This window comes from Cyrtonyx montezumae, unplaced genomic scaffold (genome assembly GCF_038088225.1).
Source record: "Cyrtonyx montezumae isolate F1298 unplaced genomic scaffold, pur_monq_1.0 scaffold_2, whole genome shotgun sequence".
NCBI classification, from domain to species: Eukaryota; Metazoa; Chordata; class Aves; order Galliformes; family Odontophoridae; genus Cyrtonyx; species Cyrtonyx montezumae.
This window is the reverse complement of record NW_027071936.1, coordinates 17,961,205-17,985,496: the sequence shown is the minus strand read 5'-3', so window position 1 is coordinate 17,985,496 and position 24,292 is coordinate 17,961,205. Positions and strand designations below refer to the sequence as shown.

The 24,292-nt window shown below is 38.0% G+C and overlaps 2 protein-coding genes across 2 annotated transcripts in view; one reads left to right on the top strand and one right to left on the bottom strand.

The window, feature by feature from the left end:
- Window positions 1-1,041: 1,041 nt before the first annotated feature.
- INTS12 (integrator complex subunit 12) lies at window positions 1,042-16,528 on the bottom strand. The gene is made up of 7 exons (XM_065736521.1): window positions 16,447-16,528; window positions 10,608-10,771; window positions 8,597-8,749; window positions 7,937-8,124; window positions 4,511-4,670; window positions 3,125-3,277; window positions 1,042-1,681 (listed from the first exon to the last, which is right to left on the bottom strand). Exons 2-7 carry the CDS (start codon window positions 10,761-10,763, stop codon window positions 1,097-1,099), a joined length of 1,395 nt encoding a protein of 464 aa, XP_065592593.1. The 5' UTR covers window positions 10,764-10,771; window positions 16,447-16,528; the 3' UTR covers window positions 1,042-1,096.
- A 58-nt stretch (window positions 16,529-16,586) lies between these two features.
- Window positions 16,587-24,292, top strand: part of GSTCD (glutathione S-transferase C-terminal domain containing) — a 54,164-nt gene continuing 46,458 nt past the window's right edge. Inside the window, exons 1-3 of the mRNA XM_065736520.1 lie at window positions 16,587-16,629; window positions 20,498-20,929; window positions 22,359-22,820. Of these exons, the coding sequence (XP_065592592.1) occupies window positions 20,519-20,929; window positions 22,359-22,820 (873 nt within the window). The 5' untranslated portion in view covers window positions 16,587-16,629; window positions 20,498-20,518. The remainder of the gene's footprint in view (window positions 16,630-20,497; window positions 20,930-22,358; window positions 22,821-24,292) is intronic.

Sequence of the window (24,292 nt, the reverse complement as noted above, 5' to 3'; positions counted from 1 at the left end):
TGTTCATTTTCATGAAAGACTAAAGGGATACATTCAGATCCCAGAATTATCTTCTGTATTTCAAAGTCTATGCTATCAGAAATATTTTATGTACTTTAACACAACATAGCCCCTATTGCTATTTTAGATGCTTGCAAAAACACAAATGAACTAGTAGAAGTGAAAAGGGAAGTCTGTGAGTTGGGAAGAACAGTTAGAGACTGAACCTCACTTTCCAAGATAAGTTGGCTAGCATGAAGTACTTCTAAATTTCATAGCATGGAGTACCTGCATGATCAAAAGGCTGTATGTTTCAGACGCATCAGAGAGGGAGCCAACACCCTGACACCTAAAATAATACTCTTCGTGTTCTTCTATTTTTCCTTCCACATCAAAATAATATAGTTCAATGAGATTGCACATTCAATTAAAATATGTGGTGGACAGTATTCCCATATGGGTGGACAGACCCGTTCAAATTACAACAGGACAACCTTATGCTCTTTACAGACTGAAAATACTGTTTTGGCTCTCTTCAACTCTTCACAAGTTAGGGGTCATTTCCACTTTTTTCTCAGAGAACAACTACTACAAGGCAAAGAAAATTCTCAGTGCATAAAAACTAAATAGGCCACTTATAATTCTCACATGAATTGTGCAATATGCAGTGAACTCCATTAACTGCCCAGCACAAACAATTCTGAAAAGCTGTGAAGTATTTCAAGGATCAGAAACCTGGATGAAAGAAAGTGGCAGTACTTTCCCAGATTAATAATACTTTTATTCACAGTGCTGAAGGATGACAGCTTGTGTCCACAAACATTTTTCTTAAACATTTTTCTTCAAAATTCCCAATGCTTACAGTTTCACATTCCATTGCTTTGAGCTAAAAACCAACAGCAAATAATAGTGAACATTCCTCTAACATATTCAGTTTTCAGACTTATAAAGGCAGAAGGAATACGAGGATTACCTAACTTTTACCTCCTGTACAGCATAGGTTTGCAGCTCCCCTAATTACTGGTTTAGTCCAGTAGCTGAGGGATTTTCTGTAATTAAAGATAAATTAAAGATAAATGTTGCTGATCAAAGCCAGCAAGATCATGTAGCAGCTGCACTACTTCTTGAGTTTCTTCTGAGCAGCCTTCTTCTTGACCATTTGTAATCTCTTCATTGCATTGAGCTGAGATTCCTGAGAAGTTGGGCCTTTCAGGGAGGCAGACTGGTTACCAGCATCTGCTGTGGTTTTGCTTGCACTGCTCCCACTGTTACCTGCAGTCCCACTGTTGCCATTCCCACTGCTCACCTGGCTGCTGGTACTTGGCGCAGTGCTGCTGGGACTAGGAAGACCTACTTTGCTAACATTGTCACTACTTACCGAACGACTAAGAGTAGTTTTCCCTAATGTCAGAGGTGGAGGAGGTTTCAGCTGAACCGGGCTTGTGCTATTGCCAGCAGAAGCTATTTTTGATCCTAGTCCCGTTTTGGAAGCTGCCAACCCTGACAGACCCACAGGTTTCTGGTTATTTGAAGAAGCTGCAGGTTTCCCACTGGTGCTCTGTGCTGTTGATCCCAGTTTGGCAGTTGATGGATTGGCAGAGGAGTTTCTGGCTGCAAAAGCAGCCCATCCCGTAAGGCCACTGGTGGTTGCTGAAGAGGAAACACTTGTACTGGCTGAGTTCCCCGAAACTGCTGCTGAGGGCTAAAATAAATAAATCATTCTTATTATAGCAGCATTTATTAGTATAACGCATAGCAGGAATAGACTGAACCTCTGTTTTAGTTCTTTACCCAGGAACACACAGTGGACAATATTTCATCACTGGTCATTACAGTTAAAAAAAGCAGTAGCAGGAAAAGGAAAGGATGCAGGTGCAGATAACTTTAAATTTCCCAGCCAAATAAAGCCAATACCTTTTTTTCCCCTTAAAGGCCATTATACAGCACTGAGATCCCCCCATATACTCTAAACACTGCTTTTATTGAAATAACCACAGTACAGATTTGTGAAATATAAACAAGGGAGGCAAGCCAGTACCTTTAGTTTGTCATTAACAGCTGTTACTTTTTAATAAGATAACAGATATTAAGATAAAAAGAACAGCTCCATAGTTACTAAGTATCGCATTTGATTGCATTCTTTTGGATAAAGTAGAAGCATCAAAACTTTCCTCTCCCCACCTAGCAGCCTATTCTTAGCAGCCTATACCCCACAGATAGTTTTAAAGAAATTGAGTCATTGGACTTCTTTCCTCTAGTCTTTCCATCCAGGCTGTGCAAAAGACAAACGTCCCACAGACAAAGCTTCCCTTGAATGCAAAGTGCTGTTTGCAATGACTGCTGTTCCCAAACCTCAACCAATCTCCAGTTTTCAGCTGGGGATAATACAAATGTTGATTTATTAAAATCAGTCATACCAGTTTACAGCCATGGTGAAAAAAGTTACTCAGAAGTGTGTTTGTGCAAAAGCCATATTATTCACAACAGCTCCCATCTGAGCACCACAACTGCAAATATACCTCTATGAACATAAATGATTACTTTGATTGTGTTACAGGTGAGCTCCTTCAGTAAACAGCACTGTTTGTCAGACTTCTTTGTCACTTATTACGCTGCTTCTGGTTTATCACCCTTGACCAATTCGCAACAACATATATTAAATAACATCTATTAAAGAAGTAGGAAGCTAATACCTGTTGTCTCATGTTTCTAAATTAGACCCTACAGAATCAGCTGGATTTCTCTATTGCCATGAGGAGAAGCCTAACTACCAAAATATACACATTACCTGATCACAGAAAATAAATATTACCTTTTATAGTCTTCTGAGGATCCATATAAAATCCTGCTTGTATAAAACAACATTAAGAAAAATTCTCAGGGTAAATTCTGTTCTGTCCCTTTTAACATAAAAATACAGTCAAGAGCTGAATGCTTCAGGGACTTATGAATAGAGGTGTTCTCCCTCTCCCTCGCTCTTCTGATGCTAATGCTAAGCTGTTATGCTATATTACCACTCATTATAAATAGTACAGCAAACTACTTCAATTCATGGCTCTTGTGAAAAAAATGTACATAACCAAAAATAACCACAAATACACAGTGAAATGTAAACTTTTTTCCAGGAAAAATTACAGTGTGTTACCTTCACTTCTGTTCTCTTGAATGCTAGAAAAGTTGTTTGGGTCTCAGGTTTCAATTTTATTTCAGATTTCTTGATCAGTGGATCCTTCACAGCCGGTTCAACTGAAACCACTGCTGGAGCTGGCTTTTGAGGTGGTTTTTGTGTCTTCTGAGCCTGAGAGGTTGGAAAAAAACAAAAAACTAGTTAGAGGCTCTGCTTTAAAAAGCATGAGCATCATCATATTGCAGCCTAGTGTTTTACAATTTGAAGCTAAAAAGTATCTGAGAAATAAGGTAGTAATGAGCTGCAGTTGTGGAGGCCACATCAAGTATGCTACTGATGATAAAAGTCCAGCCAAAAAGCCACACTGAATAAGACTTTCAGCAGGGAAAGAGTGGCAGTGCTGAAACTCTAGAAACAAGAAAGCACTGGGTCATCACAGAAAGAAAGCAAAGACCAGTGAATCTGAGGAAAACATGGACATGACCCAGCAGTATTGGGCTGCAGACAAGTCCACTGAAAAGCTGCAGAAAAAATGTTAGAACTCACACTGAAACAAGAAAAGACAGAGGTGGGCACATTGAAGGGAAAAGTTGAGTCACTGCAAAGGGTATCCTGTGCATTAACTGGCCCCAAGCAAATACTCTGCTGGGTTCAACATTCCAATGATAATCAAGAACCACATACTTCAATCATTAACAGTTAACTCCTAGGACAGGATCTTGCATTGACTTTTTCTTGTTTATTAGCAGAGACATTTCAATAGATAACCCCACTTGCTAAGTTTCCACAGAATAGCTCTAAAACAAAGCATATTTCCTGCTGTATAAAGGGGTTCAATTAAATGTCAGGAGATTTGTGAATGACAACACTTTCTTACTCCAACGTTGTTTTCTTATAATGAGATAAGAGTGATCTCTGTGGGATCAGAAAATTAGCCTGCTTAGTCAAGAAATCATTCTGCAGATAAATCAAAATTAAGGGATTTTTTTTTTTTTAATCTGCTATCTTTCAGCACATAAGATGCAAACCAAAATTTTTATTCTTGTTGCAAAAGCAATCATTCACATCTACACCTATGAAGAAAATTAAGACTGAGGGGATATTTGGTAAATATGATTTAAAAAAAAATCAGTATCACCTAAAATAAATGTTTTAAAATGCTACTTCCCAAGTGGGAAAGAGCTCTCTTTCACATTTTTGAATTTAAAAAAAACTTTAAGAACATACCCAAATACGCCTTGACTCCACACTAAAAAACAGCTGCAGCAAGTGAAGCACAGCTGAGAAAAATGGTAATTTAACATTCTTCCAAAGGTTTCTGCAACCTGAAGAATACTCTCATACATAAGAAATAACCTGCTCTACTCCAACAGTGCTCATACTAGACAAAAAACTGACTCTTACCATTCTCTTCATCTGTCTGGTACAGCGGGCACAATACCATACAAGTCGAGGATCATTCACTTCCTTGTCTGTCACCTGAGGTTTATGGCAATCCTGGTGGTAGAGATTATGGCACTCCTGACACTCTACTAGCTGATTCCCAGAAATTACAGTCATTTGCCTGCAGAGCAAAGAGTTAAGAACAGATTATTGGAAAAAGCACTTAAGGGATTATCCAGTTGTTATAAATTTTGCAAGGTTTAAGATAAAAAACTAAAAATATTTTTGCTTTCATGACTATTTTTTACCTGTAGCAGATGAGCTACACTGACTTTTCTTTCTTTATGAGTTCTTCCTAATAAACATTTTAGAAACTTACAATTGTTAGATCTTCATGGCAAAAGTGACTTCAGTATTACCAAACACATACATGACACTTTCTGCTCGTTTGATTTTTATATTCAAAATTTAAGTCTCATCTGCTTTTATTCACCTAGGGATCTTACCACTGTTTACTTATTATGACTCTTATTACAGTAGCATAAAAAAGGCCTAGCTACATTTGGATAATTTTGCTGTAAGCTGTAGAGCAATACTGTTCAAGAACAAATAATTTTGCACTGACAAGTATGTAAGAGAGCTTTCTTCTAAACAATTTAAAAGCATCACCATCCCAACTATATACTACTTTACATCTGTAGTATTAGCTATCCTTTTGGTCCCTACAAAGAGGCATTCAGAATTTGAGATAATACCAGAATTTTGAAAAGATGAAGCACAGAGGATTAACTGTGCAGCTCTGTCTTAAAGCAAACACACAAACAGCTGATGAGGACTTATTTCTGCTGTGGGTCTCTGACAAAAGTAATCATTTTGTATAAATGACAAATTAGTGATGAACACATGACTGTGAATATGTCTAAATTAGCCAAATACCAGTTTCCTGATGATTTCTTCTTTCAGATGACAAATCATGCTATTTAATTGCTAAGCTGCCTTCACTCATAAGCCTTAGGAAGAGGTGCCTAAGTAACCATGGAAACTTTATTTGTAGATGGATACAGAAAGGTAAAGCCTTATTTCTATATAAAAGAAAAAAGTCGGAAAGTATTGTCCACATGGACACCAGAACATTTTCTAAGTAATATTTCTCTTTCAAATGGACTATCTAAAAGAAAAAAAATGAAACATTTCAGAAATTTCACCACCCCATTAGAAATGCAGGAAATTTCAAAAGCCATTTTGTTTATTATTCCTAAATAAATTGGGTCAGAACAAAGCAGTGATTGTTTAACCCCATGTCTCAAGAGAGGAGATTTTTATTTTAAAGTTCCAAAGACAATTCCAGACTGATTAAAAAACACTTCAATTCTTCATGCTCAGAATCAAGTTAAAACAGTCTCATTTAAAACAAACAAAAAAAGAAATGAAAAGATGTTTTAACTTCAGAAAACAATCAAGTATGTCTAAAAAAAATAAAGGTCATTCTTCCAAAAATGGGCATCTTTTTTTTGTCAGGGTTTACCATCAGCTGCAAGTTGTTTACGTGGCTGAAGAACCTTGTGACTGTTGAGTCCTGTTTTTTTAAGATCTAAAACTATGGAAAAGTGTGAGATTATTTTGGTGCTCTGTCCCCTCTACCTAGTTGGATATGGCACAACAAGAACTAAAATCACCCACAGACATCAAATTTCAATATCCCTGCATTGCTGTGCAGATTCATCTCACATTCAGCAAATCTTGAAGAAGCATTCCACATCTTTAGTTTCTACCACTATAAAAAAGGAATGGTTAATATACAAATGTACATTCTTGCATTTGGGAACACACAGTTCACAAGTTGATAACAGAGTTGTCAACTTGCCTTAAGCAATATAAACCACTGAACTATGAAGAAAAAAGAATCCCATGTACTGTGCAACTGGAGATGGTGTTCTCATACACAGCTGTCTGAATACAAATATTAATAGCTGTCAGCTTCCAAATGGTATTTATACCTGTGTTATTTTACAGAAGTAGACAGTGCTTTTGTACTTCATATATACTGAAATGTTTGTATTTCAACTCAAGATACCCAGCCCCAGGAAGGGACCTCATGTTGACAGCTGCGCAGCAAATAGTGGAATGCACTCCTAACAAATACATTGGATTTAGTAAGCCTGAAGCGTAAGTGTTCTGAAAAACAATTCATCCAGCTTAAGTTGGAAACTGAGAACCAGAAGACATCAATTCCAGCAGGATTCATGTAAAATGAAAACAAATACCAAGTCTTGGGAGACTGCTACCATCCTCTCTAATAAGTTTCCTCCTGATATGATTTTCCCTCTCTCGGGCATCACTTTAATAAGAGTTATTTTATAATCACTATTGAGGCAAGAAGAGTAAGATTGAAAGATTTATTTCTTACTTCAGGTGTTTGAACCATTCTTCCATTTTCAGTGTCCATAATAAAGCAGTAAACATTTGAGCTAACTCATGGGAATAATATGACATGAAATCACATCACTCTACAATTATAGTTAACAGTGTACTTAGCTGTAACAATGGGAACTTGCCATCCACGAAGTAGAGACACCTCAAGAACACAGTTTCCCAGCTGGCTTAAGCTGAGCTAGAATACCAAGATTCTACCAAGAATCTGGCCAGTCCCACAGAAATTCAATCTTCCTTCCCTATCCTGACCCTATGTTCTTGCAGCCATGTGTAAGCAATGATAAGTACATGCACTGAGCTGGCTGAAACCTATATCTATAGGAAAAAAAACCCTAAGTCTACTGAAAAATCTGAGTAGGAAGCTGATCCAGAGGCTAGTTCAGCTGATCATGCACTTACATGGACAATACAGCCCTGACAGAGGTAGGGAAGTAGGCACAATCAAATAGTCAAACAGCACTCTTTTGGATCAGGGGAACTTAGAGAGACATAAATCACCTGTGAGACCAAATCCCTATTCAAATTATCTGATCACACAGTGGATATTCTAAAATATATGTTGTCAATCCTCACACAATTAGATTCATTGTCAGCAAAATATTGTTAAGATCTAATTTCAGAAGCCCTTACTGAAAAATAAGAACCTGTTTCAATAGCAAGATATCAGATATTTAGAAGGTTAACTGAAAAAAGCACAGTGATGTGTAATGTCAAATGATTATGAAGAAAGTGAGCGACATATGCAGAACTCATGCTAATACCACTAAAAAATGCACTCAGAACTGATTTTTGTTTAGAATGCTGCTTAACATTATTTATTAATATTTTAACTTGTTTTCTGGTACTCCACTTTCAAAAAACGATTCTTGAGAAGTATACTTTAATATATTAGTAATTTTGCATATGTACTTAAGTAATTTCCAGACTAAAACCTGGAAAGTAGCATTAAACATTACAAAGGCAAAAACCAACCAAAAGAAAATACATGATTGCAATGAAACATTGTTGACTTACCTGCAAACAACACAGGCCAAACCCATTTCCATAGCAAAGTCATCAGCACTGGTTTCCTCAAAGCTAGATAAATCAGGCATGGATAAATCTTTACTTGTCTGAACTGTAATAGGAGAGGAACGAGCTTCTTGCTTCTCAAGTCTGGGCTTCTTTGGCACATCAGCTCCTTCAGCAGTATCCCCTTTTATCTATTGCAAACACAAAAAATATGAAAAAAACAGAAAGCTAATGGTCCTTACTAAAATGAGAAAATGACCATAACAATTAAAACAGAAGTATAAAAATGTGTATCTTATAAAACATACACAGCATATTTTCCTTAGATACAACTTTTACAAAACATTCATGAGTTAGAAATTCAAGTCCACTTCTTGTACTTCACTCCAAAATCCTCAAAAGCAGCCTTGGAAAAACCTACACTTCAGGTTGCTACATTTTATTAACTTGTCAACAGTATATTTTAAAGTATATACAGAATAATTACAACTTGACCTTTGCTGGATTGCCTAAACAGCAATGTGATTTGATAAGGCAGACTGCAGGCTATGCACATTTAGGAAGAGCAGAGTTATACAGACAACATGGGAAAAAGGAGCTTTTACTAAAACATCTTCAAATGTGTTAGTCAGGTTGTCACTAGAGAACAAAAATTAGACTCACTTTATCAGCAGATCTCTTCTCTGTTTCTTTTTTCACCTTCTCTGATGCAGTAGGCTTGCCATTGTTGTTACCAGAAGGCAAACTAGAAGAGGCTTTAGGATCTTGCTTACTGGAAACAGGTTTGGTAACACATACTTTTGGTTGTTCTACTTCCTAAAAACAAAAATTGAAATCAAAACTCTACATAAGCTACTTCCTGTTTTGCAATTAGATCACAGGTTAGGCAAACAAAATGCCACACAATACTGTTCACCTGTACACATGTTCTTTTAAACATTTCCTAAGTCCCTTTATATCACATCCACAAATTACTGTGCTTAAACTGCAGTTATTAAAATCTCCCTTAATGCTCACCTTCCAGAGGAAGAGATACTTTTTAAATGACAGACCCCAGACTTGGAACATTAAACTTTTCTGCTTTTAAATTTTAAATTAATTTTTAAATTAAAAATTAATTTTTAAATTAAAAGAGATAACAATTTTTGAAGCAGAACAAAATTGAATTTATGCTAAAAATTTAAGTTGACATGAGTTGGACATGAAAAAGTATTCCTTAATGAATGTAGATCTTAATCTCAGTTCATATTCACCTACCAGCTTAACAATGTAGTTCTCAACAGAAACAGAGTTATTAGTGATACATTAGCATCAAAGTATAATAAGGAAACAAGTGATCAATCACAGCAATGTGCCTGAGAAAGGTATTCCTCCAACTTGGTACTCTGCTGTGTACTGAGCTGAGTCCTGAGCTTCACTTCAGCCCCACCAACTTTCCTGATTTCCTGTTGCATGCAGTCAGTGACAACCAGCCAAGCTGCTACTGCAATCAGCTTCCCAAGCCTCTATGGTATTCAGCTCTTTAAACAACAAACCAATGTCTTTTTTAGCTCTGACAGAAAGCTCCTTAAAGTCATAGTACCTGTGTTACTACAGAGAAAGAATGGCAGTTTAGGTTTCAGGGAGTTAAGATTTGTGTACAGAAGTCTTACACTGTGTAGTGCAAGCATCACGTATGCCACAGGAGTAATACTGTCATTCTGATACTTGAAAAAGTATCTGTAGAAGGAACACAATGTGTGTGCATACAGACCATTATTAGAACATACCTGGCTGACTTGTCAACATCCAAAGGGAGAAAACTACCTCAATAACTATATGACAACACACAGTGATATTAGGAAGCACCAACTTGCTTGTTTCCATATGCTAATACCAGATTCAAATAGTCTATCTAGCAGGAGGATAGTGACTTTCAGCAAATGAAAAGCTATGTTTTTTTTGTACAGGATACCAATGATTTTTTCCTGCAAATTATTTGTTTCAAACCATTTGGGATTTTATTTTTTTTAATTGTCACATGATTTCAACAATATTGAGAAAAAAGATACAGTTTTATCAGTTGTTGGTCCTTGGAAGTGGTGAAATAGCTTCTGATAAGATCTTTGCAATACCTGGCTAAGTGTCATTAGGAATATTAATATCATGTTTAGGAAAACACTGACTCACCTAACTGGTGATAGGGTCCCTAGCTACAAAACACTCCCCTTCAGCAGCAACCCTCATCTAGGAGACAGTTACATCAGTGAATAGCCTCTTGTTTAATAATTACCTGGTCACAAGTATATCTGTGTTTTGAAGAGCTTTTTATCTGTTTTTAACAGGAACATTTAATTTTGGTTCCCCTTTGTGTGACAGTTAGCAAATGTAAAATGCCAAAATCAACATGAAATACAACGAGTACCATGAAAAAAAAAGATTGCATTTGCAATATAGTAAGGAACAGATCTTATACAAGTCTGGATGTAACAACAAGAGAATTTTCATTCCATTAACTTAATTGAATGCACTGTTTTCAAAAAAAAGGTGGGGGGAATAGTAATTATAAAATGTTCAAATTCACTCTTATTCCAGTTTCTAATTCTCTTCTAAATCTTCAGCTATAAAAATGAACTAGGAATGGCTGGGGCTCTAAAAGCACGTAAAAATGACCAGTGCTATCTAATACTAATACCTTCTGAGACGGACGATAACTTGAATCAGCTCCTCTGGCCAAAGACTCATCAAGAAGTGCTTTCAGCTTTTCTGCAGAATCCTTACTCTTGGAACGCAAGAAGCCCAGGGCTTTCAGAAATATAGCATCGAGCTCCATGTTCACTGCAGCAGCCATAGTGGTGTCTTTGTAGGAAGACAAAGAAAAAGGAAGAACTTTATATGAAGCATAATTCAAACAGCATGTAGCTAACTAGGTTGAAAAATAATTTTTTGTAAGACTATACAGACTATAAATGCAATTAAGTGTAAACTTCAACAAGAGCAACTACCATGCTAATCCTTATTTAGATTTGCATACAATTTGTAACACACTGATCATTTAAAAGCAAAGAAAAATGTGATCAGAAAACTCACTTTTGGTAATTTTGAGAAGAATAACTCCCTGAAACATACAATACAGAGATACAACACAGCTAGTACACTATTTGCTTTCATTTTATAAAAATACATTGTTAATTTTAAATTTAGTTGAAATAGTGAGAAAAGTCTACAACTTGGATTGTTATTTACCCAAGTTAACTTGTTTTCTTATCAAGTTATCTGTCCAGAGCTGTAAAACAGCACAGCGCCCGTAGAAATAAAGTGAGGAAAAGGGAAGAAAGAATAAAAAAAGTCATAGCAGTAGTTTCCTGCACTCCAGAGCCTTCACTGTTAAATTCATTAACAGAAGTTGCATCAGAAATTCTGCTAACTTAGCTATTAACAATAATAACTTTGAATAATAACTTTGAGAAAACAAACAAACAAAACACAGGACGAAAAGTTCCCTGTTCTCTTCCAGAATAGCAACTGATAATAAGCAAATCTCATTTGAAATGTATCAGGATGTTTCTTATACAGTGACCTAGAAGAGTTTTCATCATTTCTGCTCAAATGCACTACCCAGACAGTTTTTTTTTTTTCGGCTGGAGCCTCCTCCAAGGTTTTGCCAAGAATTTCTTCTAATATTCAAGGCAATGAACTTTTACCTCTCTGACCAATGCACCAGCAGTGGCAGTCTGCTCCCTCAATGCTTGCCTAGAAGTCTCCAGGAACCTTTATCTCATGCTGGGCTTCCACGAGACACTATAGAATCACTCTACTGAGATCATCAAGGAGTTCAACATACAGTAGACTTCATAGGGATTTCATCAATGGAACCAGCAGAGAGTTAAGAAACCTCTTCAAGAATTCATTCTCTGTTCCTTAATCTACTTGTTCAATCATTTTCCAGTGGCTGCAAAACTTGTGCTAGAAAGTACTATACAACAGTAACTCTGTTCTACCTCTGATCATGCAGACAGTTACAGCGTGAGCCCCACACAGATAATTCAGTACAACAATTCAGTGTGTGTGAAAAGTACGTATATTTATTTATTGATAGATACATTTATCTGCATTAAAATTTTTGGCTGTTTTTGAGCTCTGTGCTTATCAGTTCCATTTTGTTGTTGTTCTGTGAATATGGCCTCCAAGTTTCAGCACAACCAAGCCTTCAATTAAAAATGCTACACCCTCCATTGCAGAAAAGAGACACCAGTTGCAGGAACTTGGAATAGTACTTAATTCTCTCTAAAAAGAAACAAGCAGAAACCCTTTAAGCTCTTCTCTGAGGCTTCTTCTGGGAATACATACACGTGTACATAAGGTTGGCAAACAATTCAGCATATTCACAAAATTTAGAAAACAAGTGTAAGCCCGCTAAATCAGTTTTTCTCTTTTGGAAGGTTACAGTTTTCCAATTTATTTTGAGCTCTATTTTATTAAAGGCAGCTATTGTAAAGGAATTGTTAAAATTCAGCTACATTCAGAAGCTTTCTGTATGTTTAGTCTTTTATTTGTGTATGAAATCACAGCAGTTCTTTCTGTTCTCAAAGGTAAAGGGTAGTAATGTCACAGGCTACTGCAGTCATTAACCAAGAGATATTTCTTACATGAAGAGAGGGACTTGGTATAAAAAATAAAACATTGTTTAGAAAAAATATAGGAAAAAAGTTTATATGGCACTTTGTGAAGCGGTTTAATTATACCAGATTGGAGGGCCATAATATAATCTTTGAGCCCAACGTAGAAATGATTATACTTGCAACCATAACTGAATAGAAGACACAGATAAGTTGCAGAGCAGGGTCAGGAACTCACGTGCACTCTCTTGCAAGTGAGCATGAAGTCATCAGTCCAGCAGTAAAAGCACCCTTCTCAAGTTAGATCTGTTTGATAGCTCTTCATTGTTTCCCAAGTATTTAATAACGGATAGAGAAGACTAAATTAATGGTAACAAAACCATCTAATGTATCTGTGATTGTATAAGAAATCCTTCTACGATGGAGAATAATCAAGTGACTTCCCAGCATGGTCTACAATAGACAGTTTAAATCTCTACAGGAAGAAAAGTGTTAGTTAATAGGTTGTTAATCTCGGTGTTTAAGTGTTCTTTTTTCTGAATCTCTCATTTCTGAACTATTTTATTCTGCCAAAATTTACACAATTAATTGAGCATTATATAGAATACACAGTCTTTCACTTTCACAGTCATCCTTCCCAGGTACAGGCTTCTACTGTCTATTGGCTGGCCTGCTAATATTTTGCATCATTACACATGCATTGTCCTCTTCATCATCACCTTCAGTCCAACTGATCTAATTACTTTACATATGTGGATGTGGTCACACTGTCATGTTTTAATCACTTTGTCTCAAAACTCCTATTTCTAATATTTTCTGAGAGCTGTAAAAACAAACACAGTTTTCCAGAAGAAGTGCACATCTTCAACTGACATTGCAATGTTATTATCAAACTCATCTGTTGTAAATTCAGCTATGGTTACATTTTTCCACCATCCCTGAGAAAGACTTTCACCCACATATCCTCTGCATCTATCTTCAACACCTGCAGTAGTTAACTTATAGCTCAATAACATGGAACAGCAGCACAAAAAACCTTTCAGCACACTACATTGTTTTATCAATAATGGATTTAATTTACCACCATAATATCAACTCACCCTTTTTTTTCCTCCTTTAGAATCTTCCTTTCCTCAGGAAGAGAATTCTTTTCTCCTGACTAAATCTAGCAACTGTGACAAAGGTAGATTTTGTGTATTTAACAACAAATACCACCATCACACTCAGATTTAACACAAGTCTTGGTGAAGTAGATCAAGGAAAGCAGGAAAAGCTTAACTTCTATTTTCAGTTTTTACTTAAGTATCATAATGAGGATTTGATTCATGACAACAATTTCAGTTATCTCCCATGAGGGATACTCCAAAACTCAAGCACTTTAGCAGTCCCAACAACTGTATTAATCAGAATAATTGTATTCATCAGTTCTTATTTATGTGACATCTTTATGTGAAATTCAAATAATTTCAGAAGATTTGAGTAAAATCTCCCATTAAAGTTACTAGTGTGAGTATCCATAACTTTATATTCTATCCTACAGCATATTTTACACCATAATTTAAAATCAATAGTTCAATCTATCACAGTAACTTGCTTTTCTAAAATTTGTGCTGCAGTATTGCTTTGCATTTGCTGCTTTCTACCACTCGTAAACAGTATATTATGTAAGAAACAGAATATCATGGCTTTGGCTGGGATATAGTTAATTTTCTTCATACAGTCTCACAGGGTTCTATGTTTTTGATATTTTTAAAAATGAAAATAGTACTAATAACACAATGCTTTAGTTGTTGCTCAGCAGCACTGTGCAGAGCTGAGGACATCTCAGCTCCTGATGCTGTCCAGCCAGGAGGGAGCTGGGGGAGCATGAGGAGCTGCAAGGGGACAGAACCAGGATTGCTGGCCCAGGCTGGCCAGAGAGATGGCCAGTAACATATGGCATCATGCTCAGCAGTGAATGCTAGGAAGGAGGTAACATACTGAGATGGCGTTTGTCTTCCCAAGAAACTTGTGTGATGACTTCTGCTTTCCTGGAAATAACTGAACATCTGCCTGCCAATGAGAAGTAGCGAAGGAATTTCTTGCTTTGCTTGCACATCCAGATTTTGCTTTACCTAATAAGCCATCTTAACCCACAAGTTCTCACACTCTTACATTTTTTAATTTCTCCCCAACCCAGCATGCAGAGAGTGAGTGAGAGGCTGCATGGTACTGAGCTGCCTACTGCACTACAGTACAACACACAGGCATTTCATTCCTAAGAGACTTCCTGCTCAAAGCAAAAACAGCCATAAATTCAGACAAGCTCACCCAGGACATTGTTCAGCTGGACCTTCAAAACATATAAAGACAAGGATTTCACTGCCTGCTTTCAGTTCTTTATTTCAAATTGGAATGCCCCCTGTTTCAGACTGTGCTCTCACATAAAAAGAAACACAGGCTCCATTTTATCAACACTCTTCTTAGGTGCAGAAAGGCTTTATTTAGGTCCCTGCAAACCCCTCCTCAGATGACATTCTCCACTCTTCCCGCCACTTCAGGGCTATTTATTTTGCCACATAGGACAATCTAGTTGACCAGACATGACTGATCCTTGGTAGATCCCAAACTGCTTATCCCCAGTCAACACCTGCTCCTCCCTGTGCTGTGGTGGCTTCTTTCATGACCTTACTGTGGATGGAAGGAGAGAGGCTGACCAGCCTGCACTTCCTTGGATCATCCCTTTTTGAGAAGGGACATAGGACCTGTCTTCCTCTAGTTCCTGCTGATTTTCCCCAGCCCCAAGACTTCTCAAAGATAATACCCAGTGGCTTTACTACGATATCATCAGACCTCAGCACTTCTGAACACAGTCCATCCAGACCCATGGATTGCCAGGCCATCAACCCATACTTTAGACCTCTTCTGCAACTTCTCCTTGTCACAGAAACAGAAGGCTCACTGATGAGCTCTGAGCAAAGTAGACTCAGCAGGGACAGTTGTTTTCCTTCACAGCACCTTATACAATGCTATGCTTTGGTTTCAGGAGAAAAACAATGCTGACAGCACACTGATGTCTCTACTTGTTACTGAGAAATGCTGTACAGAGCCAAGAGCGCTTTAGTTTTCTCAATTTCTTGCATTCAGGCCAGGAAGGGGGCTGAGGGAGCACAGGGAAGAGCCAGAACGAGGACAGCTGACTTCAGAGGGACATTCCATATCACGAGGCATCGTGCAGAAGGCAAGTTTGAAAAAAGTGGGAGTTCATCAGGCTTTCTGCTTTGGGAACTAGCAGAGCATTGGTTGGTAGGTGCTGAGCAACTGCTCTGTGCAATGCTTATTATATGCATATACATATAGTTATTTGTATATATATAAATGTCATAAGTATTATCCTTCTACCTTTCCTCCCCCTTACTTTTCCCTATCTTAGTAAATAGTTTTTAATATTTACCCCTGAGTCTTGCTTTGTTCTGTTTTTTTTCCTGATTCTCTTCGCCATCCCATTGTGAAGGGAAGGAATGCCTGCTGCGTTAAACCCACCTGCCAGGTCGAACGGCAACACATACATTTATTATCTGCCCTTATTCGTGCCCACTGACACTGTACCACTCGCCCCTCTCAACAGCTAGCGGTGATGCCATCGCCGTTTCCTCCTCGTTTTCAGTCCAGCCCGGCTTCGGCTTTGCCACCACGGCCCTCACGTGCCTGGGCAACGTTCACACCTCCCCCTTCGCAGCCCGTCTCCGCTCACACCCCCTGCCTACCTCCTGCCGCAGAACCGCAATCAACTCCCACTGGGTGCACCCACCGGGCGGGGCCGGCCGCTTCCAGCTCCGCCGTAAGAGGACGCAGCCGCCCCCACAGAACTCAGCGGCCGCCCTCAGGTCCGGGGACGACGCCGCGACGGCCCCGAAGCTCCCGCCGCGCTCTCACCTGAGGAGAAACGGCTGCCGCCGCCGCTCGGCTCCTGCTGTCGGTACAGGGCGTCCGTTCCGGCTCCGCTCCGCGGGCGGAGCGCCGCGCGAGTGGGGCGGTGCAGCGCGGGGTGCGCATGCGCACACGGCGGGAGGAGGAGCCGGAGCGGAAGCGGCAAGGACGCACCGCGCGCGGGGCCGAGTAAGCTGTGGCGGGAGCGGGGCCCTTTATCGGTTCGCGCGGCGGTGGGCGGGGCGGGGGCTGTGTGAGGCAGCGCGCGGGCTCGGCGGCCTTGGGAGTTCGCGCTACGCTGCTGCTTCTCAGTCTGGGATGGAAATCCGTATCACAGAATGCGGGCTAATCAGGAAAAGAAAAGTGCCTGGAAAAGCGTTCAGATCAAATGAGCGCACAGTGGGATGTCTCAGGGATTTTCTTAGTTTCATTCTTTATTATCACAGAATGGCAGGGGTTGGAAGAGACTTCAAGAGTCCCAGCCCCTGCTAAAGCGGCTCCCTACAACAGGTCACACAGGTAGGCAGCTGTCCACATGAGTCTTGGGTGCCCCACAACCTCTCTGGGGTTGTGCCAGTCCTCTGTCATCCTCACTGTAAAGATGTTCTTCCACACTTATGCATGAATGCTGCTGTTCTTAGTGAGCTGCCTGTGGATTTGTAAGTTGCATTTAGTGGAAAGGGTAGAAGAAGGCCTTGAGTATATTCTCACAAGAAATAATTTAAGCAAACATTTATAGACAGGTCCGGAATAGATGTATTTTGCTTTATGTCCTGTGAGGGACTAATATGAATACAGTTGGGCCAAATCTTGTTCCACAGACTGGATTTCAGAAGCAGGTGGCTTCTGGAAAATCATGTTTACTGTCTGTCTGAGACTGAAGAAGACTTATTTCCTAGACAAGTTTTTGAAGTAGTCAGTGAATGAAAGCCAGTGAAATATGTTTGTGATGTCAGGAAAGACCAAGAGAAGTTTCTCAATCTTATAACTTCAAAGATGGATAAAAAATATTTATAAGTTAGCAAGCTAGGCGTGTTATTTGGCAGCTGCACAGGCTGTGTGACAGTTCAGAAATTAAGCTGCCTGTTTAAGTGTTTTGTGAGAAAAAGGAGAATCCCTAGCAGTAATTTTTGAAGTCTGTAGGAAGTAATACCTGTGTTTAGAAGACAGAAAATGGTAAAAGGTGACTTGCAAAATATTTTTGCATCTCTGATGTGAAAAAGGGATGTAGTGTAGCTGGAGAAAAAGCAAGAAGTTAAACATTGCTTTAAGGGACAGATTCATGGATGAAGAGAGTGGCTATTGTCATTTATACTTGATGTAGGTGTGGAAAAGTGGAAGGAAAAAAGCCAGGATGGTACAATGTTTGTGAGTCCATCTGTGAGTTCGGGAATAGAGTAAATGGTATAATGCCCTTGGTGCACTCAGGACTACATGGAAAAAAAAATCCTAGCATTTCTTTCTGGAGGCAGCTCATCTTCTGAGTTAGAAAAGAAGCCCCACAGCAATATGACAAAATAATATGAGAGGTGCTCTGTGTTTAATAGTATGAGTGAAATGTCTGTGGCTTCTTTGTACATTTAAGTTGGGGAGTAGACAGGACTGACTGTGATGATGATAGAATAAGAGCAAAGTATTCATTATATCAGTGAGGATCACTTTACATGCTGTTTCCATCTTCTTCAAGAAACCTTGTGCTGAAAGGGAATAGAAAATTGGCAAAGGTAGTGCTTATTGCTATTACTTCCTTATTTCTCACTGTAGTGACCATCTTCGAACCTCTTCCAGGTGCAGACTAAGGAGAGTTTCACTCAGTGCAAACAGTGTTTAATCATTATACATTCCTATCTTGTTTTGAGAGGGAATGTCCTCCCGCCTTAGATAAGTACAGTCCTCAGTGCTTCAGCACTGTAATGTTCAAAAGCTGCTTTTTTCAAGTGGGTAACATGCAGTGAAGAGTTAAATGCGAGTGTTAGAAGGAGAGGGAGGAGCAAATCTGAACAAATTGGCAAGTAAATCTTAACCCTCATAAAATCAATGGTTATAGCTTAAAAAAAAAAACCCTTAAAGATGTACTGTTTAATGTGTTTGTTTGGACTTCTCTGGAATTTAGGTGCAAGTTCTTCAGTGACTGTAAGGGAGACAGTTTCAATATAACATTATGGGTTAAATTAAGTGGGCTACATGCATATTCCCCTTCTCTGACATTGTCACTAGGCTGTCAAGAGACTATGTAGCTGTGGACAGGATGTGTTTATCACAGTAGTTTATCTTCAGTAAGATTCACCAGAGTTGCCATAGTTGCTTTGTGTGGCTTCTGCATGTAGTAGTTTTGTAGCTGAGGATAAGAATGGTTGAATTTGGCCGGTCAAATTTCAAGTGAAATTTTGGACTTCAAGAAGACGGATTAATAGGTTGGTGTCAGCTGTGGCATTCACAGGGTTGAGTACAGAGCAGACCAATAACCAACAAGTCATTATTTCTGATCACTTGCTGTCACTGTTGCATACTGACAGCTGCTATCTATTACTCATTGCTACTGGGAAGAATCCACTTTGTTCAGTGGATTGGAGCAGGATTCACAATGACAACATTAACCCACATCCACCAGTTTTCAAACATCCACCAGTTTTCAAAGCAGAACATCTTTAATCAGTAGGCTGATTTAGTTGTAGTTCTATTTTTGCATCTTTCAAGAAGATCTGTTGTAAAGGATATGAGTTTAAGTGCTCATATCCATGGACTTAACAGATAAGACTAACTTTTCTCTCATCTTCTCCTCAGTTACTTTCACTAAACTGCTTTTTTTCCACAATTATAGTTGCAGCGTTGTATCCATCTTGATTTGTAGGTTTATCAAAGCAAAACAGCCTTTAGGAAAATACTTTATGTACTTTTATGTACTTTATTATTCTTTGAGCAGCAGCTGTATTAATTTAAATAAAAGCAGGAGGATTTTTATGTTAAGCCACTCTTGTATTGAGACCAAGTCATGCAATGGAACAGTTGAAAAATATTTCTTTATAACAGTCACTATGCTTTTCATTTAATGTGAGCTGGGCTTGATATTATTTTTCCACTGTCTGTCTTTGAGCAATTGGTTTGTCCCAGTGACAGATGATATAAGGTAGCACATTTGATGTACCTCTACATATATGAAATGTAAAAACTTTTTTGTTACATATGGCTATCATGTCTCTGTAACTGTACAGAGACTTTATTCATCTAGAGAGTTATTTGAAAGATTGATTCTGTCCCAATGTCACTTGTGCTTTATATATAATATATATATATAAAAATAACCATGCTGCATATCTGAGCAGCATTCAGAGTTCTTTCTCATATTATAATGAAGCTTTGTTCTATATGATTGTTTTAAGAGTGCCATCTAGTGCCCAATGCTTTTCAATATGAATTGTGATGTTTAAGTCAACAGTGAATGTTATTAGGTGGTGGTGCAGAAAAGTTACTGCATTATTGTACTATATTACACAGGTTTGGAGTGGCTTGATTAAAAAATTATATAAATTTCAAAAAAGTATATGGAAAAGTAATTTCAATTTTAAAATAACATCATTAATTTGAGCTACAATACTCTTGTATTTCACTTCTTTAAAACAGCCTGTCTCTGTGTGTATGTGCTTTAACAGAGAGGCAAAAGTATGCAGGATAAAACTGCTTTAGGTGCTCAGGAACATGTTTTTTTTTTAAATATTGTATGGTTAATGTATGATTGTGGGAGGTTACTGATTTAAAAATGAGCCATCTTATAAAATGTCTTAACACTTAAAAGTTTAAAAGGACATTTTTTTTTTTGTTTTACTTATTGTCAGAAATCAATTCCTTCTTAATGATTTATATGTGAAATGATAGTGTAGATGTGCAACATTTTTCCCTCAAGGTCCTGCAGTCCACTTATGCAGGCAAGATGTCTTTAATACTATCATATATTAAAATCAGTTTTAGCAGATAACAGAACAACTGCTGTTTCAAACCCTCTGTTTTGGTCTCAATTCTGTATCCTTTTGTGACTGTTGTGTTCTAATTTCTATTTCAGGAACTTCTGTTCAGGAGGAAGATGAAAGATAGCATCCCTGAAGAACATTTGTATTTGGGTTTTTCTCATCAGTATCAAGACAGTATCTTTCCTCTTCATACATCTATTTCACTCTTCTTGCTGTCTTACTGTGACTGCAAGTCATTCAAAATTTTCTTAGTGCCAACTAATGAAAATCCAGATGATCAGTTTGTGACAAAAAGCCTCCTTGGAGATCTTGAGGTCCATTTAATCTCCAAATGTCAGCTTCCTATGGTCGTGCAGAGCTGCTGTTTACCTGCCATTGTCATGAAAGATGGCAAGTTCTGTCGAGCTGGGCTTTCTGTTGTCCTAAGACATATAATACAGAAAACATTTGAGGCAGATCCATCCAAAAAGAATGTTTTGGAACTCCTAGGCTTTAAGAAGACCTGCTTAAAAGCCTGTGCAGAAGTGAGTGCATCGCTTTCTCTCAGTCATATTAACAGGATTTTAAATAAGAATGGAATACTCTGATGTAAACTCTTAACATTGATATTTACTGTGTGAAGAAATGTTGAATTTTATCATAAGGCAAAAACTGTTCTTTTTGAGGATGTAACTTCATCAGCAGAAAAAGGACCTTAAAATTCAAAAACTGGGTCAGATCATTTTTGACCGTGTAGTCTCAGTGGGTTAGTACTGCGTCTGTTCCAGTTTTAAGTTAATTAAAAATACCTGATGTAATGTTAAAGAAAGTGGCATGCTGTGAAAAATTATCTGCTGAAATCAAGTATCTGAAGGTGGGATGTTTTTATGTGAAGTCGTCGTTGTGGCTAGTGCAGCAAATGCAAGATCTCTGAGCATGTTGTTAGGACCTAATCCTACATACTTTGCACATGATTGGTTTTATCTGAAGAATGTGAAATTTGGTGAGAAATAAGCTAGTTACAGTTCTGGATTTATGGAGAATACAGGAATCAAGTTGTAACTTTGCAAAGCTACGATCAAATTTTTGAATGTGCTTACATGTTATTATCAATATTAACATGGGCATTTAAGAATTTAAACTGGTCAAGCACTTATCAAAGTTTTGCCCTGGATGTGACCTGGATGTCACAGCCCTACAAATACAAACCTGTTTACAGTAGTCATTATTATATTTGCCTTCTTATGCTTACTTTACACCTTATAAATAACTGTATTTCAGATTATATCACACCTGACTAATGCATGTTTTCCTCCCCTTTCTGATACTGATTTGTGAAGGGAGATTCCATGTATATAAGCATATCTTCAGTCAATCCGTGTAGGTAATTAATTACATGCCTTTAGATTATTCTGAACTTGAAATATATGCTCTGATAGTTAGCTACATAAAGATATGAAAGGTAACTAGTCTGCCAGGAAACTAGTAAAAATGAATTCCAGAGATCCTTAACTGAAGACCAAATGAAATTTTACTGGAACAATTTGGGCACTGTAAACGGTTCTCCAAAGAGAAAAAGAAAAAGGTTATTGAATATTGAGTTTAACTTATCGTGCTGGCATGCTGTGTTGACTCTGTGGATTCAGTAGCATTCTTGATGGTGGAAGATCAGTTGTTTCATATCACAGCCTAAAATAAAGAGTAGAGAACAAGTACAACATGAAAAAACAATTAAAGTTATTGTTTGGTTGGACTGAAGTTTCTTAATGTCGCATGCTAAGAAAAAAAGAGAAACTCAGCTATTGCAAAAGTAGTACAGAATATTTCATAAGTATATTCATAAGAATTTTCATAAGATTACCAAAGGATGTATTTTAAGCTGGTATTACTAAATTTGGCTGAAGTTTCTTTATTTAAAAAAAGTACCTTGAGTTTTGTTTCTTCTCGTATTTATTAGATAAATTTATTTGACAGGTTAGCCAGTGGACCAGACTCTGTGAGATCAGCATACCTCTGGCTGTTGAAGGATTTTTGACTGCATCTCCTGAGCACCTTCACAGTATTCCTGCTGACATTTTACAGCTTGAAAGAAAACTTGGAGAGCCTGTCCGAGTGCATAACGATGACAAAATTCGAAGGCAAAAGCTTCAACAACAGAAAGCAGGTGCCAAGGCTGAAGTGTCTCTACTTGAGAAGGAAGCAACAGAGGAAGGGAAAATAGTAGAGGAGCATGAACATCCATTTCCAAGTTTGGAACTGAGCATAGCTTTCTCTAAGCTCCGTGTCCAAGAGGTATCACATACAGTCAACAGAGAAGCCCCTCTCATCAGGAGAACAAAAACATCTGACCTTCCATCTTTAGACCATGTTTTTGCAGAGGGGATTTATTTTACCTTGGCAGATATAGTGCTTTTACCATGCATCCATCAGTTCCTGGTAAGACACCAATTTCTGCTAGTATTAAGCAGTGTAGATGTTCTTTGGTAAGAACTGGAAAATCGTAAAATTGTTCATTTAAAATATGTTGCAGTATTTGCTATGTGAGCTTAACTCGAAACAGACAACTTGCCTTTGTTTTGCATAGCACATCTATATTCTTAGTCCGTGCTCTTCTTTTCTTCTGGTTCCTAGAAATGATTCCTTCACTGGGACAAAACATTCCTATGTAGACAGCTTCATTTCATTCTGTCTCAAATTCCCTCTCATGAAATAGGCCAGTTTCTTTGCACATGATAAAATATAGATGCGTAAGATAGTATCATAGCTCCATATCAGCAAACTTTTTATTCATTTGTGCAGTGCTGTGGTGGTTTTGTTAGATCACTTTTCAATAAAGCTTTGTCTGATCAGATGGAAGGTGTTATGTCTAGGGAACCAGCTTCTTTGGCTTGTGCTTCAGCCCTTCAAATATCAGTAACCTTTAGTTTTGTCCTGCATACTGCTGCAGCTAAACTGTTTACAACAGCTTGTGGAAGGTCCTTTTCTTACTACAGTGTAATGGAGATTTCCCTGTAAAATATTATGTTGTGTAAGGATTTGGAGTGGAGTTCATAATTGAAAAATTACCATCTTACTTGCAGTTCAGTGATAAAAAGAATTATTTTTCCTCCCATAATAAAATCTTATATTGCCTTTACAGCCAAATAACATCCTGAATAAAGAAAGTTCACGTTTCCCTTTAGGAACCTTTTTGTTTTTTCCTTACTTAAAAGCAATTTATACTTTCACAATCAGATTGTACAAGTACTTTTGAAATGCCAGTACTGAGTTCTACTCGAAGATGTCTTTGTCTGTCTTCTTGGCAATCAACCTCACATGTTCCCAGCATCAAAAACCAATTGCCTTTTTGCAGTTGTATTCATCCTTGTATTTTTCCTTTTTATCAAACCCTGTATAAAGAGGAACATGAAACCTTAAAAACATTTCAGACAGGTGTTGTGATTAGTAATAGGTTTATTTGTGAGCATTTAGATTAATGATAGGTTAGTTAAAAAGGTTATTTTACATTTCTTATAGGGAGAGCATTAAGATACTTGGCTAGGAGAATCTCTCACTCTGTACAAAATTTATCTGGGCCTGAGAAAGACTGTTTGCCTTCCTCCCCCACCATAGCACTCATCTAATAAATGTCAGAATATTAGAGATTCTGGAGTTGTAGATGCAAGTTCTGTTGTGCAGATGCCTTAACAGCTGAACTGGGAGAACTAATTGAGATATGGTTTGAGCCCAATGAAGCCATCAGACTTCTTATTTTTTATTACCTGTCCCTTCTTCTGCCCCACCCTTTTCCTCTTCTCTGAGCTTGGTACTTGCTTGCTAGTGCAAGTGACTTCAGCTCTGCTTCAGAACCAATTCTACTATGAGAAAAACTCTCCCACTGCAAGTCTGTATGAGTCTTGCTCAGCAAG